This window comes from Rhinolophus sinicus, linkage group LG12 (genome assembly GCF_036562045.2).
Source record: "Rhinolophus sinicus isolate RSC01 linkage group LG12, ASM3656204v1, whole genome shotgun sequence".
Lineage (NCBI taxonomy): Eukaryota > Metazoa > Chordata > Mammalia > Chiroptera > Rhinolophidae > Rhinolophus > Rhinolophus sinicus.
In genome coordinates, this window is record NC_133761.1 from 63,306,347 (window position 1) to 63,327,059 (window position 20,713).

Consider the following 20,713-nt stretch of genomic DNA (forward strand, 5'->3'; position numbering starts at 1 on the left):
ACCTTCAGCTTGAAGATCAGTCAGAAAGAGAAATTCTGCATCATCTGTGACAGTCAGACAGTGGAACGAAAAATGCCAGTGAAGTGAGTTGCTGTTTAAAGCTATTTTTATCTCAGAAGAGGTACAAATGAAACACTTGAGTCTCCATTACTCTCCATGTTTTGTTTCCTTCCTTTGTGATAAATATGCTAATTGTTGTCTTTCTTCCTGATCTATTTCTTTCTCCTTTCTCCATTGGTTTCTTCATTTCTAACATACGTGGACAACTCGTTGCTTGCATTTACAGTTAATGCTATCTACGTGCTAAGATAAAGAAAGGTTATAAAGTAGAGAAAAACCAGGGAGCTCTCTTTATGTGAAGCTCTTGAAAATTATTAAATGTGAGACATAAGATATATATATATGATCCCTGCAAAAATGATTCATTATCGCGATGTCTATTTAGAAATTTAAACATGGAAATTAAATGCTGGGTAAAGAAGCAGCTGTCGCTTCTCAGGGCACATGGACTCCATGCTTGAACACCCCATTCTCCAGCACGCTGCTAATTGAGTGTGAACACATAAGTTGTTGGATACCACATTTCTAATGCAATACAACTGGTTCTAGCTGGCACAATTAGCAAGATAACTGGTAGCTTTCACGCAGTTCCCATCTGGCCTGGCTCTTCTCCGGACACAAAATATGGGGACTGCTAGCCTTGATGGCTCTGGCTTAATGAAGGAAACAGAAAGGAAATCAGCCAAAACCCCATGAACTACTAAGTGCGATTTTGGCTCCAGATACGTCGTGAATTTTCATGGCAAATCATAGACACACGAAAAGTTTCTCGGATTAAACATACAAATTATATAGGAAATACATACACAATGAGATGAGCTAGACACAAGCTCTGTCAAAGTCACAACTAAACTCCAAATAAAAGGACGAAAGAGAGATAAAAATGACAGAGTGGCACAATGTCCACTTATTCAAAGTAATACATGTCCAGTAAAATTCAACCAAATCAGTACATTTTTAAACCATCATTTTCCCCAATTTTAATTCAACAGATTTCTTTCTTAACATTTATATAGTTGCATCTTCTTACACATAAAACATACTTCTCACTCACCTCTAACATAAGAGATGTTCCATTTTCATTTGATAATATACAACATTTAAGAACCTGTGTCTTCTGAAAACTTTTTATTGAGTAGTCAATTTCCATAATTTAATTATAATAGAGGAAATATGTGTGTGAAGTGCAATTAAATTTTATTTTAGAAGAAGCACTCTCAAAGTATTTATAATAAATGTTCTAAACCATAAACAAAGTACAAGAATAGATGTATTGATTAAACCATTCTAGGAAGAATTATAAAAAGTATTCAGGTTGCAAACAGATACACCTATGTTTGAATTCTAACTGCCCATTAATATATGTGAGATATTATACCAGTTATTAGCATCTCTGAGTGTCTTGACGGGTAACATGGGATTAAAACAGACTCTGTTATGTTCAAGATTAAGTAAGGTAAACTATATGACATGCTTAGCACAATGTGGTATAAATTGCAAACAATCCATATATGGTTGTTCATTGAAATATTATTATAAATACTATCTTTTAGTTTACTTATATACAGCAAGAATTTATTCTTCCACAGAATTGTAAATATACAATCAATCCAAAATTCAAACATCAAATTAACATTTTGCTTTAAAATAGTTGCATTTGTCTACCTTCTAAAAAGTAAGTACTGCACTACCACCAACCCAATCATGTTGGGTAATCAAAATCAAACCTTTCCGGTCAAACTTGAAATCCGTTAGAAAATGATGATCTGAAGGCATTTCAGGCATTGGCACACACCAGCAGGGGTATCACTTCAGCGGTGAAGGGCAACTTTTTCCTGTATAATGTGAGCATTACGGGGACCTTAAATAATACTAAAATATCCTAGTATCTCTAATTCCATTATCGATAATGTTCTACATGTATAGACTCTCTGTGAAATGTTAGTATATCTTCCAATTCAAAACATTAGGATTTTTCTTTTGTCCTTGGTTTTACATCATCTCCCAGACGTTGCTTCTTTCTGTTTTTTGTGTTTTTTGTGTGTGTGTTTTTTTGGTTTGCTTGTTTGTTTTCCTACATTGGTGAACATACCACGTAAGAATAGCTACCATTTACTTGAACACTTCCATTCCAAAAAGACTCCCTTACATCCAATAAGCTCTTCACTGAATATTTATTTTGCTTCTGGCTTAGCAGAGCCTGGCTCTCCCAAAAGGACAGGACCTGCCTCGATGCCTTCCACAATGGAGGTTGTCCGTTGCCTCCAATTTCACACACCTCAGAGCTGACAGGGAGGTCTGTGGTCTGTCGCTCCTCAAGGATGCATTCACACAATTTCTCCTCTTTCCTCACCAAGAACATGTTTTGAAGCTAATACAAGTCAACTAACACCTTGCAATAGCCTTATCACTGTCATCTACCAACATCTTGAAAGCCACTGCATGGCTTTCAGTGAAGGCTTTAATACCGGCCACTATTGGGGGATCGGTCATTCATTCATCATTCGGTTATATGTTCCACAAATATTTCTTGGACCAGACACACTGGTCTTGGAGCTGGAAAATAACATTTATTCCTGTAATGAGAGAACTTACATACCAAATGCTGAATATATGTTCATGCTTGAACGATGCCCAGATTCTTTTCTCAGGGTTTTTCCTTGATGGTTGTTCCTCAGAATTGGTGTACGGTGTGGCCAGGCTTGGGCTGCAAACATCTCTCTACCCTATTCATGACCATACATTCCACAGTAGCTTTTAACTCAAATGCCCCTCTAACCACCAAATTTCAATCTACAAATATGACATTTTTCTACAGATGCTTTATAAGTGACTATGTGATCATTTTAGTACTATCTATAGAATTTCTACAAGTCATAGGACTTATACCATAAGCTTATTAAGAGTAACAGTTTTTACAGTGCACAAAAGCCCTTCGATGTAAAATTAAATCTAGACTTGGGTCCCATCCTCCATTTATGAATGATGGACATAGAACAACCCAATTCGTTTAAAATACCCATTTGAATATATAAAACTACAGGTTCAAATGGCGTCATGGGAAATCTTGTGTCCCCAAGATTTAGTCAATCAAGGGAGAAAGGAAAATCGGTCCACCATCAGGGAAGAAAATTTGAGGCGGGAAATGTAATGAACGGAAGATAGCGATATGAATACCTGTCACACAGCCCCTTCTATGCATCCTCTACGACAGACACTATTATCTGAAAATACAACTGAAACAGCCACAGGAGAAGGGAGCACAATTAACATTAACACAAACAATAAAAAACAAATTACAAGAAGTAGTAGACCATACAAGCTTTGAGATGCTTCACACTAACACATTTAAGATTGGTCACCTTGATATGCAAATGTAAGATTTTGTTGGAATGACTAGATATGAGACTATTTTATTATCAATCATTTTAAAGGAAACTTTTAATAAGATCATGCCTTTGCATAATGAAGTCATTTGCATATCATGGCTACATATCCAAGGTTTTTTGTTTGTGTTGATTTCCTTTTCCCCCTGAGCAGCAGATACTTTCTATGGATGGGGCTTATTTCATCACAATCTTTATTAAGAGGAATAATGCATGATATATTTGTATCTCAAAAGTTTATATTTTAAATCTGATTTATTATTTGTACATCATATCCCCCCAAAGAATACTTCCTTCAGATAACTTATGTCTATAAATTTTTTGACTGCTTTGGAAAAGATATTGCTCTATCCTGACAGATTCCTAAATTTAAATAAATCAGCCCAGAACTAGAAGCATACCAGTCTAAGGAGAAATAAAAAAAAACTGTCTCAGAGTGGGATAAAGATTTCTCACAATACACTAACATTTTCAAGATCATTACATGTTAGAAATTTTTAATAAAAACTTTTTAAAAACTTTTTTGATATACATAATTATGAAATGAATAATTTCATATGTTGTGAAAACCTGGCAAATAGTTCATTCCTCACTACTGTTATCATGACAACTTTTCAGGAATAGACTAGTAATGCTACATGAATTAACTAACAGAGTCATAGTTGAGAAGACATTCACTACACTCCATCTCTCTCTCTTTCATGCCTTTATTAGAATTCAAGAATTTTCAAATACTATTAACACTGTCAGCTGGATTAATAATTTGCTGATGTCAAATTACATTCAAATTTGGTGTTGCATGGCTGTCCACTGTGGGGAAAAAATATATAATACTTATGGATCTTTTGCAGTTTGATTAATGGTGCAAAGCTCATTTAAATGAAGCAATGCAACAAATACATGTAACTTGAATATTACTATAGGGTATAAAAGAAAAAGATCACAATGCTATCGTCAAGGGTAGATGTTGTTTCCACAGGTCATCAGCGACAGATACAGTGGCGTGGTCTGAAAATATGGACACTCTTTTAACCAACCAAGGTAAGAACCAAGTAAGAATAGGTTTAAAAATACAATACTTAACAGTAAATTGTTAACTCCTGCAAGTTAGAGACACAGTATAGAGTATGACTTGGATCGATTTTTGAAGTAGAAGATTCTCCACAGTCATACGAATTTATACCGGCCCAAAGTCTAAATGGAATTAGGTTGAGTCTAAAATAAAACAAGATTATAGAAACTGCAAATATTAAAATAGAAGGAAAATTCCAAACAGCAAGTGGGAAATTTATCATTTCCTTAGACCCACTATCATTTGATGTGTATAATAACTATCTTTGTCACAAGTTGAAAGAAACATACAAACTTGAAAAGATAAAAATTTAAATGAATCAAGAATGTCCTGTAGGCTAAAATAAAAAGTTTTAAGTATTTATTTTAACTGAACCATTCTCATGTTTAGTAAATGCAAAACCATGTTTATATGTATGTGCCTATATTAATATATACATATGTTAATACATCTTTATATCTGATATGATGGCTCAATAAGGTAATTTGGCCAATTATACATAAAAGATACCAGAGTTTGATATAAAATAGTCATTTACAAAAAGGTATCTAGAACTTTGGTTCTTATGAAAAACAATCCTTTTTTTGCTGCAGCTCTATCTCATATGGGAAATGTGACACCACACAGATATATGTAGACCAAATTTTAAATGTCATATGTTTGTACTAATACAGCCATATTTCCATTTTAAATCCATAAAGTAAATATCAGAATATTAGAAAAGTTAAAAACATGAAGCTGATTCTATTCTCCATGGTTGTTCATTCATATATAACGTTAGCTTGAACTAGATGAAATTATACTCCGATTTTATGATTCTTAAATAAGTAAATGCTAACGCATAGGGTCAAATAATTCACATTACTCCTAGAAGTCAACTAAGGAAAGACATGAAAGACACCAGGATATGGAACTACATTTTGTAAAGTTTGAATGGCATTTTCATTTTCCTTAAATACAGAAGCAGTGGAAGAGGTCAGGTTAGCTAAGGAGAGTATCTCTGCCTTATTCACTGGCTCCAGAGCGGGGCACGTCTACATGACCGCCCCACAGAACGGAGACATGGAAGGCTTGGAGATGAAGCCTGGGGTTTCTATTTCATGCCCATGGAGTGTGGGAAAGCTGTACATTCCTCTGCTCAGCGGCTTACTTCTTGCATTTGATAACACCAGAGAAAGAGCGTCTATGCTTTGCAATGCTCTTGACAATTCAGGGACTCACCACAGTATCTAATTGTTTTGTTGACTTGAGGATATGCCTTGCGTGTACTGGGCACAGGTATTAGAACAGATTTCACCCACTACTGCTGACTCCTTCCTTTGTCAGCCCAAGCGTGATCTACCCAACAGCTATTCCATCCCGCAAAGAGGGACCTCGGATAATAGGATTTTAATTGTAGGTAGCATATTATTCCAAAGTCTCTTGACGTCTTTCAAACATTCAGACTGTATGTATAGAATAGTAGCTCCGGAAATAGTGTGTCCAAGACAGAGATAACTACCTCCAGTGTTAGTTGTTCCCTCTGTTCCATTGTGTTCTACAATAACTGGTAGTTCAGGTAAGTCACTGAAATTGCAGGATGGGAGAAAACAGTAATTGTTTCTTCATCTCTTCTTCCCATCTCTCTAAGATGTATTTAGTAATCCTCATGGGAGTAAGTTTCATATGCCTTAATGAATCCATAATATTTTCAGTATTATTAAAGTATTGTTTTATCTTCTATATAAAATATATTTTATCATAGATCCTGTTTAGAACCCTCAAATTCATCATTGTTTGGGCCAAAGTCATAGAAGAATTTAACTGTTACTAAGAAGACTTTTACTACCTAAATTTGTGTCACAGAAGCTTCATGGGTGTATTTGTAAATTCCAGAAGCATGCAGTTAATTAAATTTTATAGTGCTCACATAGTAACTACATCCATAGTCTCCAATATTTCTACTGAGAATTTTAATTGGTACCCAATAACCTTTTGCCTTGATTTGTTATTTCCATTCGTTTTCAAAAAAAATGTTAAATCTATTTTAATCCAGTATTTTTAGCGCTTTGATCTTCCTCCGTGGCCCTTGTCTAGTTTCTCTTACTAATCTTCTCTGTACTTCCTACCTACCCGAACCGACAAACACCTGACTTAAGCCCTTTTCCGTCAATGTTTCTCTCGCATTTTTTTCCTCTAGTCAGTTTTTCTTTCCCCTAGTTCTCCATAAACTTACATCTCCCGCTTTTGAAATGTGAAGAATCTATGCTCCACGCCTGGAGTCAGGGAAGAGCTGCTTTGAGCACATACAAGGGGGCCGTCCTGGCAAGTGGAGTTGGAAACCACCCACGTTCTAGAAGGGAGGGCCCTCTGAGAGGCACAGAGCTGATGTGTTGTCATCCTCAGAGAGCCAAAGGGGCTCACTTATGAACAGATACATTGCTGTTGACAGGGGACCAAAGGGACCAATGCCATGAACTGAGAGCGCTGGCTGAGTTCAGTCAACAATGCGAATCTAACCGTCATCTTTCTAACCAATCTACCTAGAGGCACACTCTTAACATGCTCTGCCCTCAAAGATTTAGCAAATATTCCCTTCTCAAACGAGCTCTAGGTATACCAAAGATGAGTATTTCGGGGCACATTTTACTGAGGAAAGTAGAGAAAAGAAGGCTCTAAACAGGTTATCACCCATTCAAACATGTAGGAGAGAAAGGAACCGTAAATGTATAAATTTGGCTGAAAGTAAGATAATGGGGAGAAGTGGGACCGATGGGAATCTCACTACAACAAGCATTGCCTGTTGCTATTAAGTCTAACAGAAATGCATACACTCATACTAGGCGAGGAAACATCATTGAGCCTAGAAGTAAATGAGCCCATTTGCAGTTCCTGGTCTGAAGTTTCTGGAGAAATGCATGCTCAGGGGGATACTAAAAGCAGGAAGAAAACACTGTACACCAGCTAACCTAGAGCAGCTCCCACGAGGGCAAAGGGCGGGGGACATTTGCCTTAGTGAATTAAAGTTGACCATCACCACAAAAAGAGAAGAAGCGTTCACACCAAATGCTTTGCCAGTTACTTTCTTTGCTTAGAGTTGGCCAATATATTTACCCAATACTGATATAGGCCAGCCCTTCCTCAACTGTTTTAAACTCAAGCAAATACAATCTAACTCCTTCCCATCAAATTGTGTTTTCTCACCTAGTCATGGCAACAAGAATATTTTTTCCCTACATTAGTAACATCATTAACTTCGTGCATTAGGTTCTAAAAAGCAAAGTCCATCGGGTTTTTTACAAAGTAACTGCCATTAAGACTTTCCCCTAAACATAACTCCTAGACTTTGCAGATCTAGAAAGAAAAAGTACAGGTCTTCTTGGTTAATGGAGTTAATTATAGAAATATAGATAAGCTATGTGAGGTTTATGATAGCCAAGCCAAACAGTTTCTAAAGTTAACAACTAAAATGCATAAGTGTTCTATTTAGAGGGACAATAAATATTTGCTACGGCTGAGGAAATGCTCACACCATACAATGTACTTACTTTGATCATATTACTGAGCTATGCGATGTAAAATTTTGTCTTATATATTTTATAGCTGGTCTAGATGCCTTTCGAACATTTCTAAAATCAGAGTATAGTGAAGAAAACGTTGAGTTCTGGCTGGCCTGTGAAGACTTCAAGAAAACAGAAAGTGCAGAAAAAATTGTTTCCAAAGCCAGGAAGATTTATTCTGAATTCATTGAAGCTGATGCCCCTAAAGAGGTGAGTAAAATATTCCAGGATAACGAATACTCATCTGCTAGCAAATCTGCCCCCGGTAAAAAGACACTAAATCCACCTAACGAGAAATCAAATTGTTGTTGTGTATTCAAATAGAAAATGCTCGTAAACTTCAGTAGAGGTTCTTGGGCTCTTGGATTTCAAGTTCACTTCTGTTTTTCCTTTTGTAAGCCATGGAACTCAATATGGAACAGAATACTTGAACAAATTTTTAATTTTTTAAAACAGTGTGTGTGTGGGGGGGGGGGGGACTCCTAACCAACAGGAGGCAGTCTTTATTTTTAATATTTTGGAGGTCCACAGTATGACATGTAATGTCTTACTTTCCAAAAGCAGGGTTTGCTTACCTTTATTTCTTTGACAGTGAAAATGACCCAAAGCTGTGAGGCTTTGTCTCAAGGGATCAGGACCCACCTGTACTGCTTTAAGATCAGAAAAATAGAAAAAAAAAAGACCTTAGAGAGAAACCTGGGATAACAGCCCCCAAAACGTGTTGTATATGTGTAATATCTTATTTGCATTTAACTTTCAGAACCAAACCCATGATCCTGTCCATGTAGCGCTTTAATGTTTGACAGTAAAATGTACATTTTAAAACCACCTTGATTACTCAGTGAATATATCATATAAGCAAAGGGTTTTAGTGCAGAAGTAGCAAACAGGAAGTTACATTCAACTACTAGTACGGAACATAAACTACTAGCACAAGTCCTCTTTCCTTCAGAGGTGCCGTACTGATATCCTCAGTCACCATACTTGCTAATCAAAAGTTAGGATTCTTGGCACAAGAAGGGCTGGTGTCCTTATGGGGACAAAGGACAGGATGGAGGAAATACAAACACTTTCAGCATATCTAGGGCATAAATTTGCCCCATCAGTAGTTCAAGTTTCAATGGACATAAATTACTGCTGCATATATTGGCCTAGTATGTCATTCCAGAAATATGAACCACTGAAGCATTGCCTGGAATTTCTAGGGGGAAAACGAAAAGAACTTTAACTCCTATGGAACTATTTGAACATTCATTTCCAAGTCACCATCTAAGAATCAATAAATAATTCTAAAAAATTAAAAATAGCATATAAGATTTATCAAGTTGATTAATGTGTCATTCTATAAAAAGTCTTTGAAACCAACTCCAAAAATGTTTTATTTATTGTGATATTGATTTCAAAGCCAGATTTTTTTTACTTCTTTATGAATCCATCTAATCAACAGTGATTGCGCTAACATTTGTAAACATTATGTATGAAAAATCTTCTAAACAGAAATGTAATCTTTTAATTATAGCTGAATTCAAACTTACATAAAAAATTATCAATTTTGACAAAATAGTTTTATTTTCTTAATCTTTCTTTACAAAATAAATTTATACAGTAATAATTTAAATAAATATTATTTTAGGATATGAACTTTTACAGCTTTTTTATAATTTGTCCATCTAAAAATTTGGATAAAATAAAATATCATTAAATTTATGGCTGCTTTTCAAGTAATAGATTATATGGTCACCTTGAGTATCTAAACATGTTAGCATTGGTTTTGACAAACTTCACTGAAAGTAAAGAAGTTTATGTACATTTGAAATGGTCATTATCCTTCCTATTATTTGTTATTGTTTCCAATTCAAATAATTAAAGGATATTTGCCTCGTTTATTATATACCAATTGCACTCTTCAAGGTATTTCTCTATAGACCACCAGTTATAAGTTAAATATAATACAACTGTTATTATGTTGATTCATTAAACCAATTTTTAATGGTGTGGCTGTCCACACAATGAAGTCACAGAGTAAAAGGAGAGACTGAACTGTAATAAAGGCCATTAAATATACACTAGGCAACATATAATAAAACCACATTTAAAGTTTGTTATTAGCACAGTGGAACAGTGATTAAATCTCTCTGGAGAGTTAAGGGATGAATTTGCAGAGTGGTTCATACTCGAAAAGGTATTTAATGAAACATAAGTAATATTTATAAAAAGAACAAATGAAAAATATTTCAGAATGTGACTATAGATAGCATGGACTGACAAAGCCCCCTAGTGTTTTCCAGAAATTATAAGCGTTTTGGTATTGCTAATGAGGAATGGGAGGATGAGGTTGGATAGGCAGCAGTAACGATAAGAAAGTGTGACAAGTATTCTAGATTTATCTAGTAGGCAGACTTAGCAAGAAAAGGTGATACATTTGATATGGAGGTTGGAAAATAGGATTTTCATAAGTAGAAAACTAATTGGAGAATGAGATCCATAGAGATATTCTCCATTTTCCATATTCAATTATTGCTGCATAACTGACTCTTATAAAGAATCAAAATATAACCAATTTCCTTAGGAGAAAATCCTAAAGAACCATCACAAGACCATGTTATCCAGATGTCTATTAAGTCCTATTTCCTTTCTTCTCAACTTCTCGTGTCTTTATTTCCTCATCTATAAAATGTCTAGCGTGACTTAGTTTTCATTGATGCAATTAGACAATTTACAACTGGACTGTACTGAACTTACTAAATGATCCCTGTCTATAAATTGACATTACCAATGGTTCTGTTTCCTGTTCTAGCAGCCAACGACTGCACATAAAAATTGAACTTTCAGCTCTGAGAGGATAATAATTGCAACTGGACTTTTAGCCCTTTCCTTTACAATGTTGTCTTCCCTCTGGTTTCTACACTAATAGAAAGTTAGCGTGATGTAGGAAACCTAAAGTTGGGAGCTACCTAGACGTAAATTCCAATCTTGAAATCTTGTGGTAAGCTTTTTACTCTCTCTGAGCCTCAGTTTTCTCACCTAGAAATGAATCTCTAACAGGACCAACCACAAAGGACAGGTGAGAAGGGTGAATGATGCCACGTATCTGGGGTTTACATCCAGCAGAACAGCTTTTAAGAAGTTTTAATCCCTTTCTTTCTTTCAGGAGCACTTAGTCCTTCTAAGTGCCACTGAATCCACTGAAAACAACCATTAAGTAGCTTCTAAGTACATCTGAAGACATGATAAGTGTATATACATAAACATATAAAAACATGTCAGTGCATCTCTAGTTTCAGATACAAAGAGCTACTCATTGAATGAACTGTATCTAGAAAGATTCAGAAGAAAATACTGCAGGGAAAATAATAGGTGTGAGTCAGGTATTTTGACTAAGTGATTTTCTGAAAAGGAGAAAATTATTAGACAAGCAATATATAATATTTGTTAATGCCTCTACTCCGCACACAGTAAGAACCTGTGGGTAGCAAAGAAAAAAATTACTAAGCTTGTATTTATTATTCCTTCAATTTGGACCACTCATTTCATAACATGTGAAAATTTCCAAGAAAATAATATTACTTCATTTCAAGAATATGTGCATCTTCAAACAATTTAAAGCACTATGTTTATATTCGACTTAGACACTGACATGCTTCAAATAACATTATATTTATATAATTTATATATCATATTTATTTCATTTTTCCCTTATATTGAAAAGAAAATGTGACCAAAGAGAAAATTATTTATGTTGATTGTCATTCTGCGGGATTATAAAGTTTTCCAAATCTTACCACCGTTTAAGGTTTGAAAATTATATAAATTGAACTTCATGTTATCACCAATCAAGGAACAAAGACACTGGCAGTCAAAAATCTTTGTACAAAATATTAAATTCTTAAATGTATTTATTAAATGTGAGGACTCCTTAACTCATAAAACAAAGAAGAAACTACAGTCATAAAGGAGAAGACATTTTAATGGGTCTGTTCAGGACACTATTTGAATCTCAGAGGCAGTGGGGGTAACAGTACTTCCGTAACCCCAATGATTTCTGCACCCTTATTTATTTCATCCTAAAATACAGGTATCTCTTAAATGGGGTGATGAGGAGAGAGAGAGAGAGAGAGAGAGAGAGAGAGAGAGAGAAGAAAAGGAAGAAAGAGGAGGGAGGGAGGAGGAAAAGGAAAGCGGAGCTGATGAAACTATAAGCAACGTCTGCATAGTGTTTTCACAGGGACCATCTCATTCGATCGTCTTGGTAGCTGTCTCAGGAAGGTATGACAACCATCGTCATTGCACAGGTGAAAAATGAACTGAGCCTTAGAGATAAAATAGCATGCCCTGCAGTCCTTAAGATGCAAAGATCATGGGGAGGGAGGTCTACAGCCATGCTGTTGGGTTTCAAATTCCTTTCGCTGAATTTACTACTCATTTAAATGTTCATGATCCAGACTGGGCCCCTTGATGTTTATACTAAACATGAAATTTTTATTTAAGCAAAAGCATGAAATTATCTCGTCCCCGAGAGTCTACCTTCCTTTCAAAAGCTTTCTCTTCATATACTCTCTCTGATTGGTATAACTTCATAAACTTTGAAGCCCTGATTCGAAAATGGCACGTGGCGGGGGTAAAAAGTGGCAGGAGTATTTCTTCGAATAATTTGCAGTATCATTTTGGCCCTGTGAAAACATGGTTGCTACATTTTAGCTCAAAACCAAAGCACTCAGGTGTTTCTAAAACGTCCACACATCCCTGGGCCACGTAAATGAATGGTTGGATGCGCGTGTTGGGTTGGGGAAGGAACCCAGTCAATCCCACTTCCTTTCATCGTTTGCTTATGTACACGTATTTTTAGCAGTCCTTACGGTTGTATACGTTATGATTGTACACGTATTTATCTTGCCCAATTTAATGTGCTGCCTCCCAACTCGTGTCATTTATTTCTGTCTCCAAAACCAATGACAACAAACGGATGCAGTCCTGTGCATGGGTGGATTCCTTCCAGATGTTACAAACTTTGCCGTTCTCAGCTTTCATGGATACCCTTGGGAATATGTTTCAGGAATCCATTCCCCTTAAATGAGGTCAAAAATGAAGTAAGCCTAGAGGTGCTGGTGGTGACGAAATAAAATTATGTCACCAAGAATGTGACTGTAGGTGGCTTTCATTTGAAGGGTCATCTTTAAATTGTGGTGACTGAGGGCTGAGGTGCTGCCCACCCAATTTCAGTGGGGCGTTTGACACACGCTTACACCCTTTGCATAATAGCAGTCTCCTGCTATACTGTGTATTCTAAGTGAGGAAAGTCTATCTAATTTGAATGTGGGAGCACAGTGGAAATCTTTTCATTCAAATTATGTAAAAATATATAAAGCACAGTTTCGGGTCACAAAAAAAGTCCAAAGGGACACTTTAAAATGCATTCTTCCTGCTAAAACAATGTGTGGAAAGCCAGAAGAATTTAAAACCACTGATGGAGAAAAGAGGAATTTGGCATGCGTAACCAGTAGTTAACAAAATCACATAAGTATTCAAATATCCTGGATCTTTATAATAAAATTGTTTTTAAACAACTACCACAAACACCATTCTGAAGGCAGTCATTTTAATGCAATGGACTGTTGTCAGTGTCAGTTATGTCATAGCCTTTTCAAAGCTGACAGGATTTAAAAGCCTCTAAGCAGTCGTGGTGACATTTCAGCTGCCATTCTGTAAGAATCACAGTCCTGCATCTTGTTTTCTGAGGTTGGCAGCTCAGTGGTCTGATACCTACGACAACTTGTGACCTTTTGAAAAAATAAGCAATTAAAATACTGTATTTCTTTAGTCTTTGAAACTAAAGAGTATCCATGTAAACAAAATGCTGAATCAGTAAATGAAATAAATTGGTAAACTGTTTATTTCATCAACTGATGAACTTTTCAGTGCAAGCACTGGACCTACTAGTTTGAGAGGCTAAGCAGAGTCTAAGCTCAGTAGTTCCCCAAGATTACACAGGAGGGACATCTGTCTCTCTAGGTCCCCTCCTAATAGGGCCCCGCCTTCAGTGTACTTCAAGCTCAGCACCGCCTCTGCCTTACTTTTTGAGATGGAAATGTATCCATGTATCTTCTCATAGAACCCAACCAAAATCAAATTTGGAATGAGTGCAAAGTCATGGGTGCAGTCTGCCGACATACCCCGAGAAGTGATTCTATTGAAGGAATTCATGTGTCAAAATACCAATCAGGCCTAATGTTTTCACTTTTTTCCTGATACTGATTTCAGAGGAGTCAAGAAGGAAAGACAGGCATTTTTGGTAGCCTAGTCTCACACCTCACTCAGATTGACTTCTCAGGAGCATTTAACAAAACCGATCACTCTCTCTTAGCTGAATACTGTCCGCAGTAGGTTTTAATACTTGATTTCCTCATCTCTTACTGACAGCTCTGTAGCAGTTTCTTTTATTATTCTGACTCATAATCCAAGACACACTATAATGAGGGAGGCGGTCCTCGTTTATTTTCTGCTTGGGCCTAACTCTCCCGGTGATGTCTTCCAGTCCCAAGGCTTTGAAATGGCATATCAAAGGTAACAAATTCAAATCTGGGTCCTGATTTCCTACTCACGACTTTCTTTTACCTGAGTCTCTCCATCTCAGTGAAGGGCAACTTCGCTTTTCTATTTGCTCTGGAGAAATCATTGGTAGTCATCCCTGATTCTCCCCTTCTGCTTACAGCCCACATCCAATCCATCAGCACTTCCCGCCATCGCATGCTTTAGAATCTTCCTAAAATTCAGTCATTCTTAAAGATTTTGTTCCTCGTCCCAGCTTATCACTGTTCAATAGTTCCATCCAGTCCGCTCACTCAATATCCTTGAAATTGATGGACTCCCCTTTACCACCCATCTGAACTTGTGGCACATGCTCCTAATTCTCTTCCTTTTCTCCACACTTAGCTCCCACTCCACTGGTCATCCAGCGATATGTCCTTTTAGACATGTGTTTGCATCAGTCCCTTACTTAAAATCCTCCTGACCGCTTTCAGGCTAAGTGAAAATTCCTTAACAAGACCTACCAGGTCCTACATGATTTGCATCTTTACACCTCTCCAGGCTCTGGTCTTTCTTCCCCCTCCAAACCCACTGGGTTTCTTCCAGTTTCCCCTCCCACGCACAAGTCCCTTCCTTAATCTTCCTTATTTGTAAGAATGCTTCGAAGATCAGCGTCAAATCTCCTTTCCTTCAGAAAGAATTTTTCCTTTGGATCACTTTTTCCAAATCTGTCGTTTCAGTTGACTTTTCATCTTAATCACCCTTATCTCTTCAGGTGCATACAAAATTCCTAAACTCCCACTCAAGAATATTTTAAATGAATAAATTCTAGGAATAACTTCAAGCGAAATAGCTACCTTTTCATATATATGTATTTTTTCCAGAAAAACGGGGGGTAATAATACTGTTCATTTTAGAGTTCTACATATGATGTAAAGTAACCATCTAAAGACTTGGCACATCAGGACTAATATTTAATAAATATTAACTATACTTTTTTACAGTTAAAATAATCATCTTTAAATACCCTTATGATTATTTTAGAGATAATACCATTGCTCAGATATGTGTCATAGAAAGAGTCACCAGGAAAAAAATCTAGGGAGAAGAGAGGGGACAGAACTTGGAGAATACATACCTTCTCTGCTCACAATTTGAGGGATATGTAGAGATAAAAGGAATTGGTGAAAGAAATAGGAAAAAAGGGCAGATAATTCCAGGCCATAACCTATTGAATTCCCTTTGCAGTGACAAAATTTTTTCTCTGATAATCAGATTGAATACTTAACTTTAAAAGAAGCCTTTGTATTCAAATGTGTGTAAGCAACAAATCAAAGCTCTTAAAATTTTTAAATGAAAATAGTGTCTAATAATAAGGAAATTATCCTCTGGGATCAAGGAAGGGTTCTGGGAGGATTTCAACTTAAGCTGAATCATAGGAGATGAGGGAAATCTGTGCAGAATAAAACTGTGGGCGTAAGAGGGATTTCAGATGGTGAAACAGCACAAACGAGGGCCTTAGGTGCAAGATTCACTCTGGGAAATGAGGGCGGATGGGCTGTGTGGTCACCACGCTGGGCCAGTAGGAGATGGTTTTCACACAACACACTGAAGTCCAGGTGTGAGGAAGCTCAAAGGCCAGAGTAAGTAGTTTCAATGTTGTTATAGAAAATAATGGGTTTTCAGCTGGATACTTGTACGATGAATGTGGTATTTTGGTGAAACTGATAAAGCAATGCTGTCTATGGTGTTCGGAGGGAAACGCATCCTGAGAAGTCTGATAAGAGGTAAATTACGTGGTTTAGGCAAGAGATGAGGGTATAAAAGACTAAACTGGAGAGAGAAAAGTGAGAATGAAAATGCTCATTGTGAAATTACAAAATAAAAGACGAATGAGGAAAAATATATATACAGTGGGTGCCAAAAATACATATATATATATACATATTTTAAGAAAAGAGAAGTACAAACTTACTATATTTCAGTAAATGATAGTAACTAGCACTATTACTATGTTGAAATGGTTCTCTTTAAAATTTAAACAGGATTTTTAACAATTATACAAATATTTTTAAATTTTATTTGTACATGTATTTATTGAGTCTATACTGTGCAAAGCATAGTGAGGGCAGAGCAAACTGCACATATTGTCTAAGTAACACAAAATCCTTGGAGAGGTCAAAAAAGGAGGGGAAAAAATCCACAGGTAAACTTCACACGGCAGATGTCATTTAAATGTAGCCTTAAAGCCATAAAAGATTGTGAAAGACTTGGAAAAAGGAATGACGTTCAGCTCGACTGGGATGGTACAGAAACATGGTCAGAGGTGGGAAAAGAGAAGGACTTGGAGGGGAATTGTCTAGCTTGGTGGAGATACAGGGCACACAGAAGAGAAAAAAAATTGGGGACCATAATGTAAAGACCATGACTTCCAAGATAAGGGCTTTGGGCTAAGACAGGGAATGAGGACTTATTGCAGGTGTTCAGTTCTGCTTAAAATAACAACCAGGTAACACTGCATCTTGGGAAAACACTGGCCCCGCTGTCAGTGAAAGTCACTCAATGAATGAATGCTTCAACGGGCTAAGTTGCTATAGTTACCATTACGGGGGATATAAAGTTAAACAAATTGCAGATCATGTTGTTAAATAAATAACAGCATAAAGGAGGAAAACAGGAAATATATATTCATTCTCATGTGCCCTCAACACAAACAGATTCTCCTAGATGTTTAAAAACCTCTACAAGATCTTGGTAACAGCCACCATTCACTGATATCCACTATGAGGCCAGCACGATATTAAGTTAATAACATGTTCTCATGCCATTTTCCTGCTGGAAACCCTCAATGTCTTCCTATTGCTTCTGGTAGAAAAATACGACCTCCTTACCTAGCACATAAGTGCTACAAAACTTGGCCTGCATCTCCTCTCCCAAATTCATCACAGGAACTTATTTTCTCACACCCTGTATCCCATCCATCCAGACATAGTGGCTTTTCAGAACATAACACGTTATTTCTTGCATCAGGGACTCTGCATGGGTTGTTTTACTGCCAGAAACGATTTTCCCCAAGTTCTTAGAGGACTGGCTTGACTTCTTTCCATCCTTCAAGTTCAAATCTAAAAGAATACTATTTATTTAGCTGTTGGTTGTCTTTCCCCAAATACAGAAATCTTCAGGCACATAACAGACACTCATAAATATTTGTAGAATCAGCGAGTATATGGATCATCTCACTTTAATTCTTATAAAAACTCAGTCAAAAATTACCCACCTTAAAGACGAGAAAGCAGAGCTCAGAAATATTAACATCACTCGCCTTTGGTCACCAAGATCATAGGTGTCAGAGCACAGATTTGAAAATTCTCTCTAAGTCTTTCCAGTATCCTGCACCATCTTCCTGTGTGAAGATTTAGACATTGATTCCAGACTTTGAGGCCTTCCCGAGAACTGGAGCGTTTGATCTGGAACTTTGATGGAGGACTTAAGAAAGAAAAACTCTGTGAGCAAATAGTGGCCTTTTGATGATTTTTCTTAAGTTAAATTTTTTCTCCTCTTCTCTTCTTCCTAGAATAATAATGTTGAAATAGTTTGATATTCCTTATTTCATTTAGTCCTTAAAACTCTTTAAGATAGATGCCATGAAAATGGCATTTTACACCCTGAAAATTGAAGATAAAAGGAAATCACAGAACTTGCATCGCTCATACGAACAGCAAGTAAGTAGCTGAGGATGGATTTGACTGCAGGTCTGTCTGTCTATCTTGTAACTTCAATTCACTAAACATAAATTGTCCTTTATAGTCTTTCTTTTACCAGACTCCAAAACTCTGGCATTTTTACAATCGCCCTCATTTTTCCAAGAGACATTTTAATTCGATTCAACAAACAACTATTCATTGCCGATTATATGTTAGATATTCTGCTAAGTGCCGAGAAATAGAATGGTGAATAAGATATACAGCACCTGCCTTTAATGAGCTCTCAATTTTAAGATTCTAATCTCTTTTGCACTTCATGAATATTTTCATTTTAAATGAAACAACTTGAACATATCCTGGGTTATGTGTACAGTTGGACAAGTCTCCCCACAAGAAGGTTTGGGGCATTTTACATATTGGCAGGTGAATGGTGTGTTTCCATATGATGGTGATGTGTGATGTGTGGTGATGGTAATGGGACAGGTTACACACACACACACACACACACACACACACACACATATTCTGTGGGAGGCATGGGGTCAGTGTAGAGGGGGTGATATTTGGTCCATTTTGGCAAACAAAAAAAGTACAAATGAGAATGAAAAGCAACATTGTGGCAAACGCACAGGAAGTATAGAGAATGGGAATGGGTTAGTGGAGGCCAGCCTGGTTATTGTTCTAGCCATTGTTCTGCCTCTGGAAAGTACATTTTAGGTATGAAGGCCAAAGCACTAGACAAAAATAAAGGATGGGTGGGAAAATAAATTTAAAATCATACAATATTTGGTTTGCCTTTTCACTTTTCCAGTTTTTATCATCTCACAGGAAGGCTTCACCTGTGTTCCCTGTCCAATCCAACCCTCTCGACCTGACATAAACACACCAAACATGTGTTGTGCCTCTGACAATGAATGCTTCACCTTTCTGCTGCTTTGCATCTGATTATCGTTGTGTTTAGGGGAAAGAAAATCAAATAACATGCGAATCTACCACCTGCATAAACCGTGTATTCTTTGATTAAACTAATCTAATGATATGCAAACTTACTTCCACAGATTAACATTGATTTCAGCACGAGGGATCTCATCTCAAAGAATATTGCAGAACCAACTCTCAAATGCTTCGACGAGGCTCAGAAGCTGATCTACAGTCTCATGGCCAAGGATTCGTTTCCTCGATTTCTCAAGTCAGAGATTTATAAGACACTGGTAAATAGCAAACAGGTTGGAAATCATAAAAAATGGCTCCCTTTCTTGTAAAGAGGGTAAATGAGAAACTAATAATCAGCTTCTGACTTGGGGGGAAACAAGCAATAGGACAGATCAACCCTTACTTCAAGGCAAAAAAATATTTTAATGTTTTACATCTACAAACACAATCTTACGTCTTTTAGGGTTTAGAAAACATTGTTTTACTCCAACAGAAAAATAATAGTTTATATACGAAGCCTGAATTTCTAAGTCATTTGTTTAAAATTTATTCATTTTACCAGGTCCTTAAAAAATCATCTACTGGGAAAATACAAAGGGAATTTAGAGAGAGATGATATACTCTGAAACCATAAGTGGATATTTTTATGATATTATAAATCCAAGGAACTTTATATTTTCATGTTGCTGAGTGGGAGACTGTTTAGCATCATAGACATGATTCTAAATACCATCTGCATTATTCAAAATCTCACTTCTGTAAAAAGAGAAATTCGGAACCAAACACAACCCCTCGTTTAGTGTATTTAACTATTTCTTTCCAATCAGGGTCTGCTGCATAGTGATGGGACGGTTATCTCAACTGTTGTGGCCGCCCTCAGATTAATTAGAAAAATAGCAAGAATGTATGAGACATTTGTAATCTGTCTAATAATACCACTGACCGAACTTTGTCAAAATATATCACTTGGTTTAATCCAGTGGCATCACATGGCCATGTATGGAAAGGACCTTGGGGGTAGAGAAGATCGATTTTCTTAGATTAATAAGAAGATAAAGAGAAGAGAATGAATAAGGAGTATGGATAAGCTGTTATATGATGAACGGCATAGCAGCAATTGTCCCATAAAGTAAAAATTATTGCAACATTATCTACTCAAATAAATATAGAGCTAAGTATCTGTTACTCATTTAGCACAGGAACTTGTTTATAAAACTCAAAGAAAATTTTTGAATGCATTTATTTTGAGATGTTCCTAAAACCATTTCTATCTGTATACAAATGCCTTGTGATAAGTGTGAATAATTTCATGTCAATAAGAAAATCTATGAAGATTCAACACACCTTCTATCTTTCCATTTTGCTCACACAGATTTATTTATCTTTGTTGACATCTCTATTTTGCAGATTATATGAACATTAAAAAATTTAAAGAAAAAAACAGCATGGCATTTTATATTTCCATAAAGTATTCATTTGATAGACAAAATTTTA

General features: G+C 36.4%; 1 protein-coding gene across 1 annotated transcript; it reads left to right on the plus strand.

The window, feature by feature from the left end:
• The first annotated feature begins 72 nt into the window (after nt 1-72).
• Nucleotides 73-19,548, plus strand: RGS21 (regulator of G protein signaling 21). The gene is made up of 4 exons (XM_019740169.1): nt 73-83; nt 4,411-4,487; nt 8,101-8,267; nt 19,345-19,548. Exons 1-4 carry the CDS (start codon nt 73-75, stop codon nt 19,546-19,548), a joined length of 459 nt encoding a protein of 152 aa, XP_019595728.1.
• The last annotated feature ends 1,165 nt before the right edge of the window (nt 19,549-20,713 follow it).

Bases quoted from the DNA above. Each gene is read 5' to 3' on its own strand.
- RGS21 (XM_019740169.1), top strand. The intron at 4,488-8,100 runs GTAAGAACCAAG...TATATTTTATAG, and splicing joins CACTCTTTTAACCAACCAAG to CTGGTCTAGATGCCTTTCGA. The intron at 8,268-19,344 runs GTGAGTAAAATA...TTACTTCCACAG, and splicing joins AAGCTGATGCCCCTAAAGAG to ATTAACATTGATTTCAGCAC.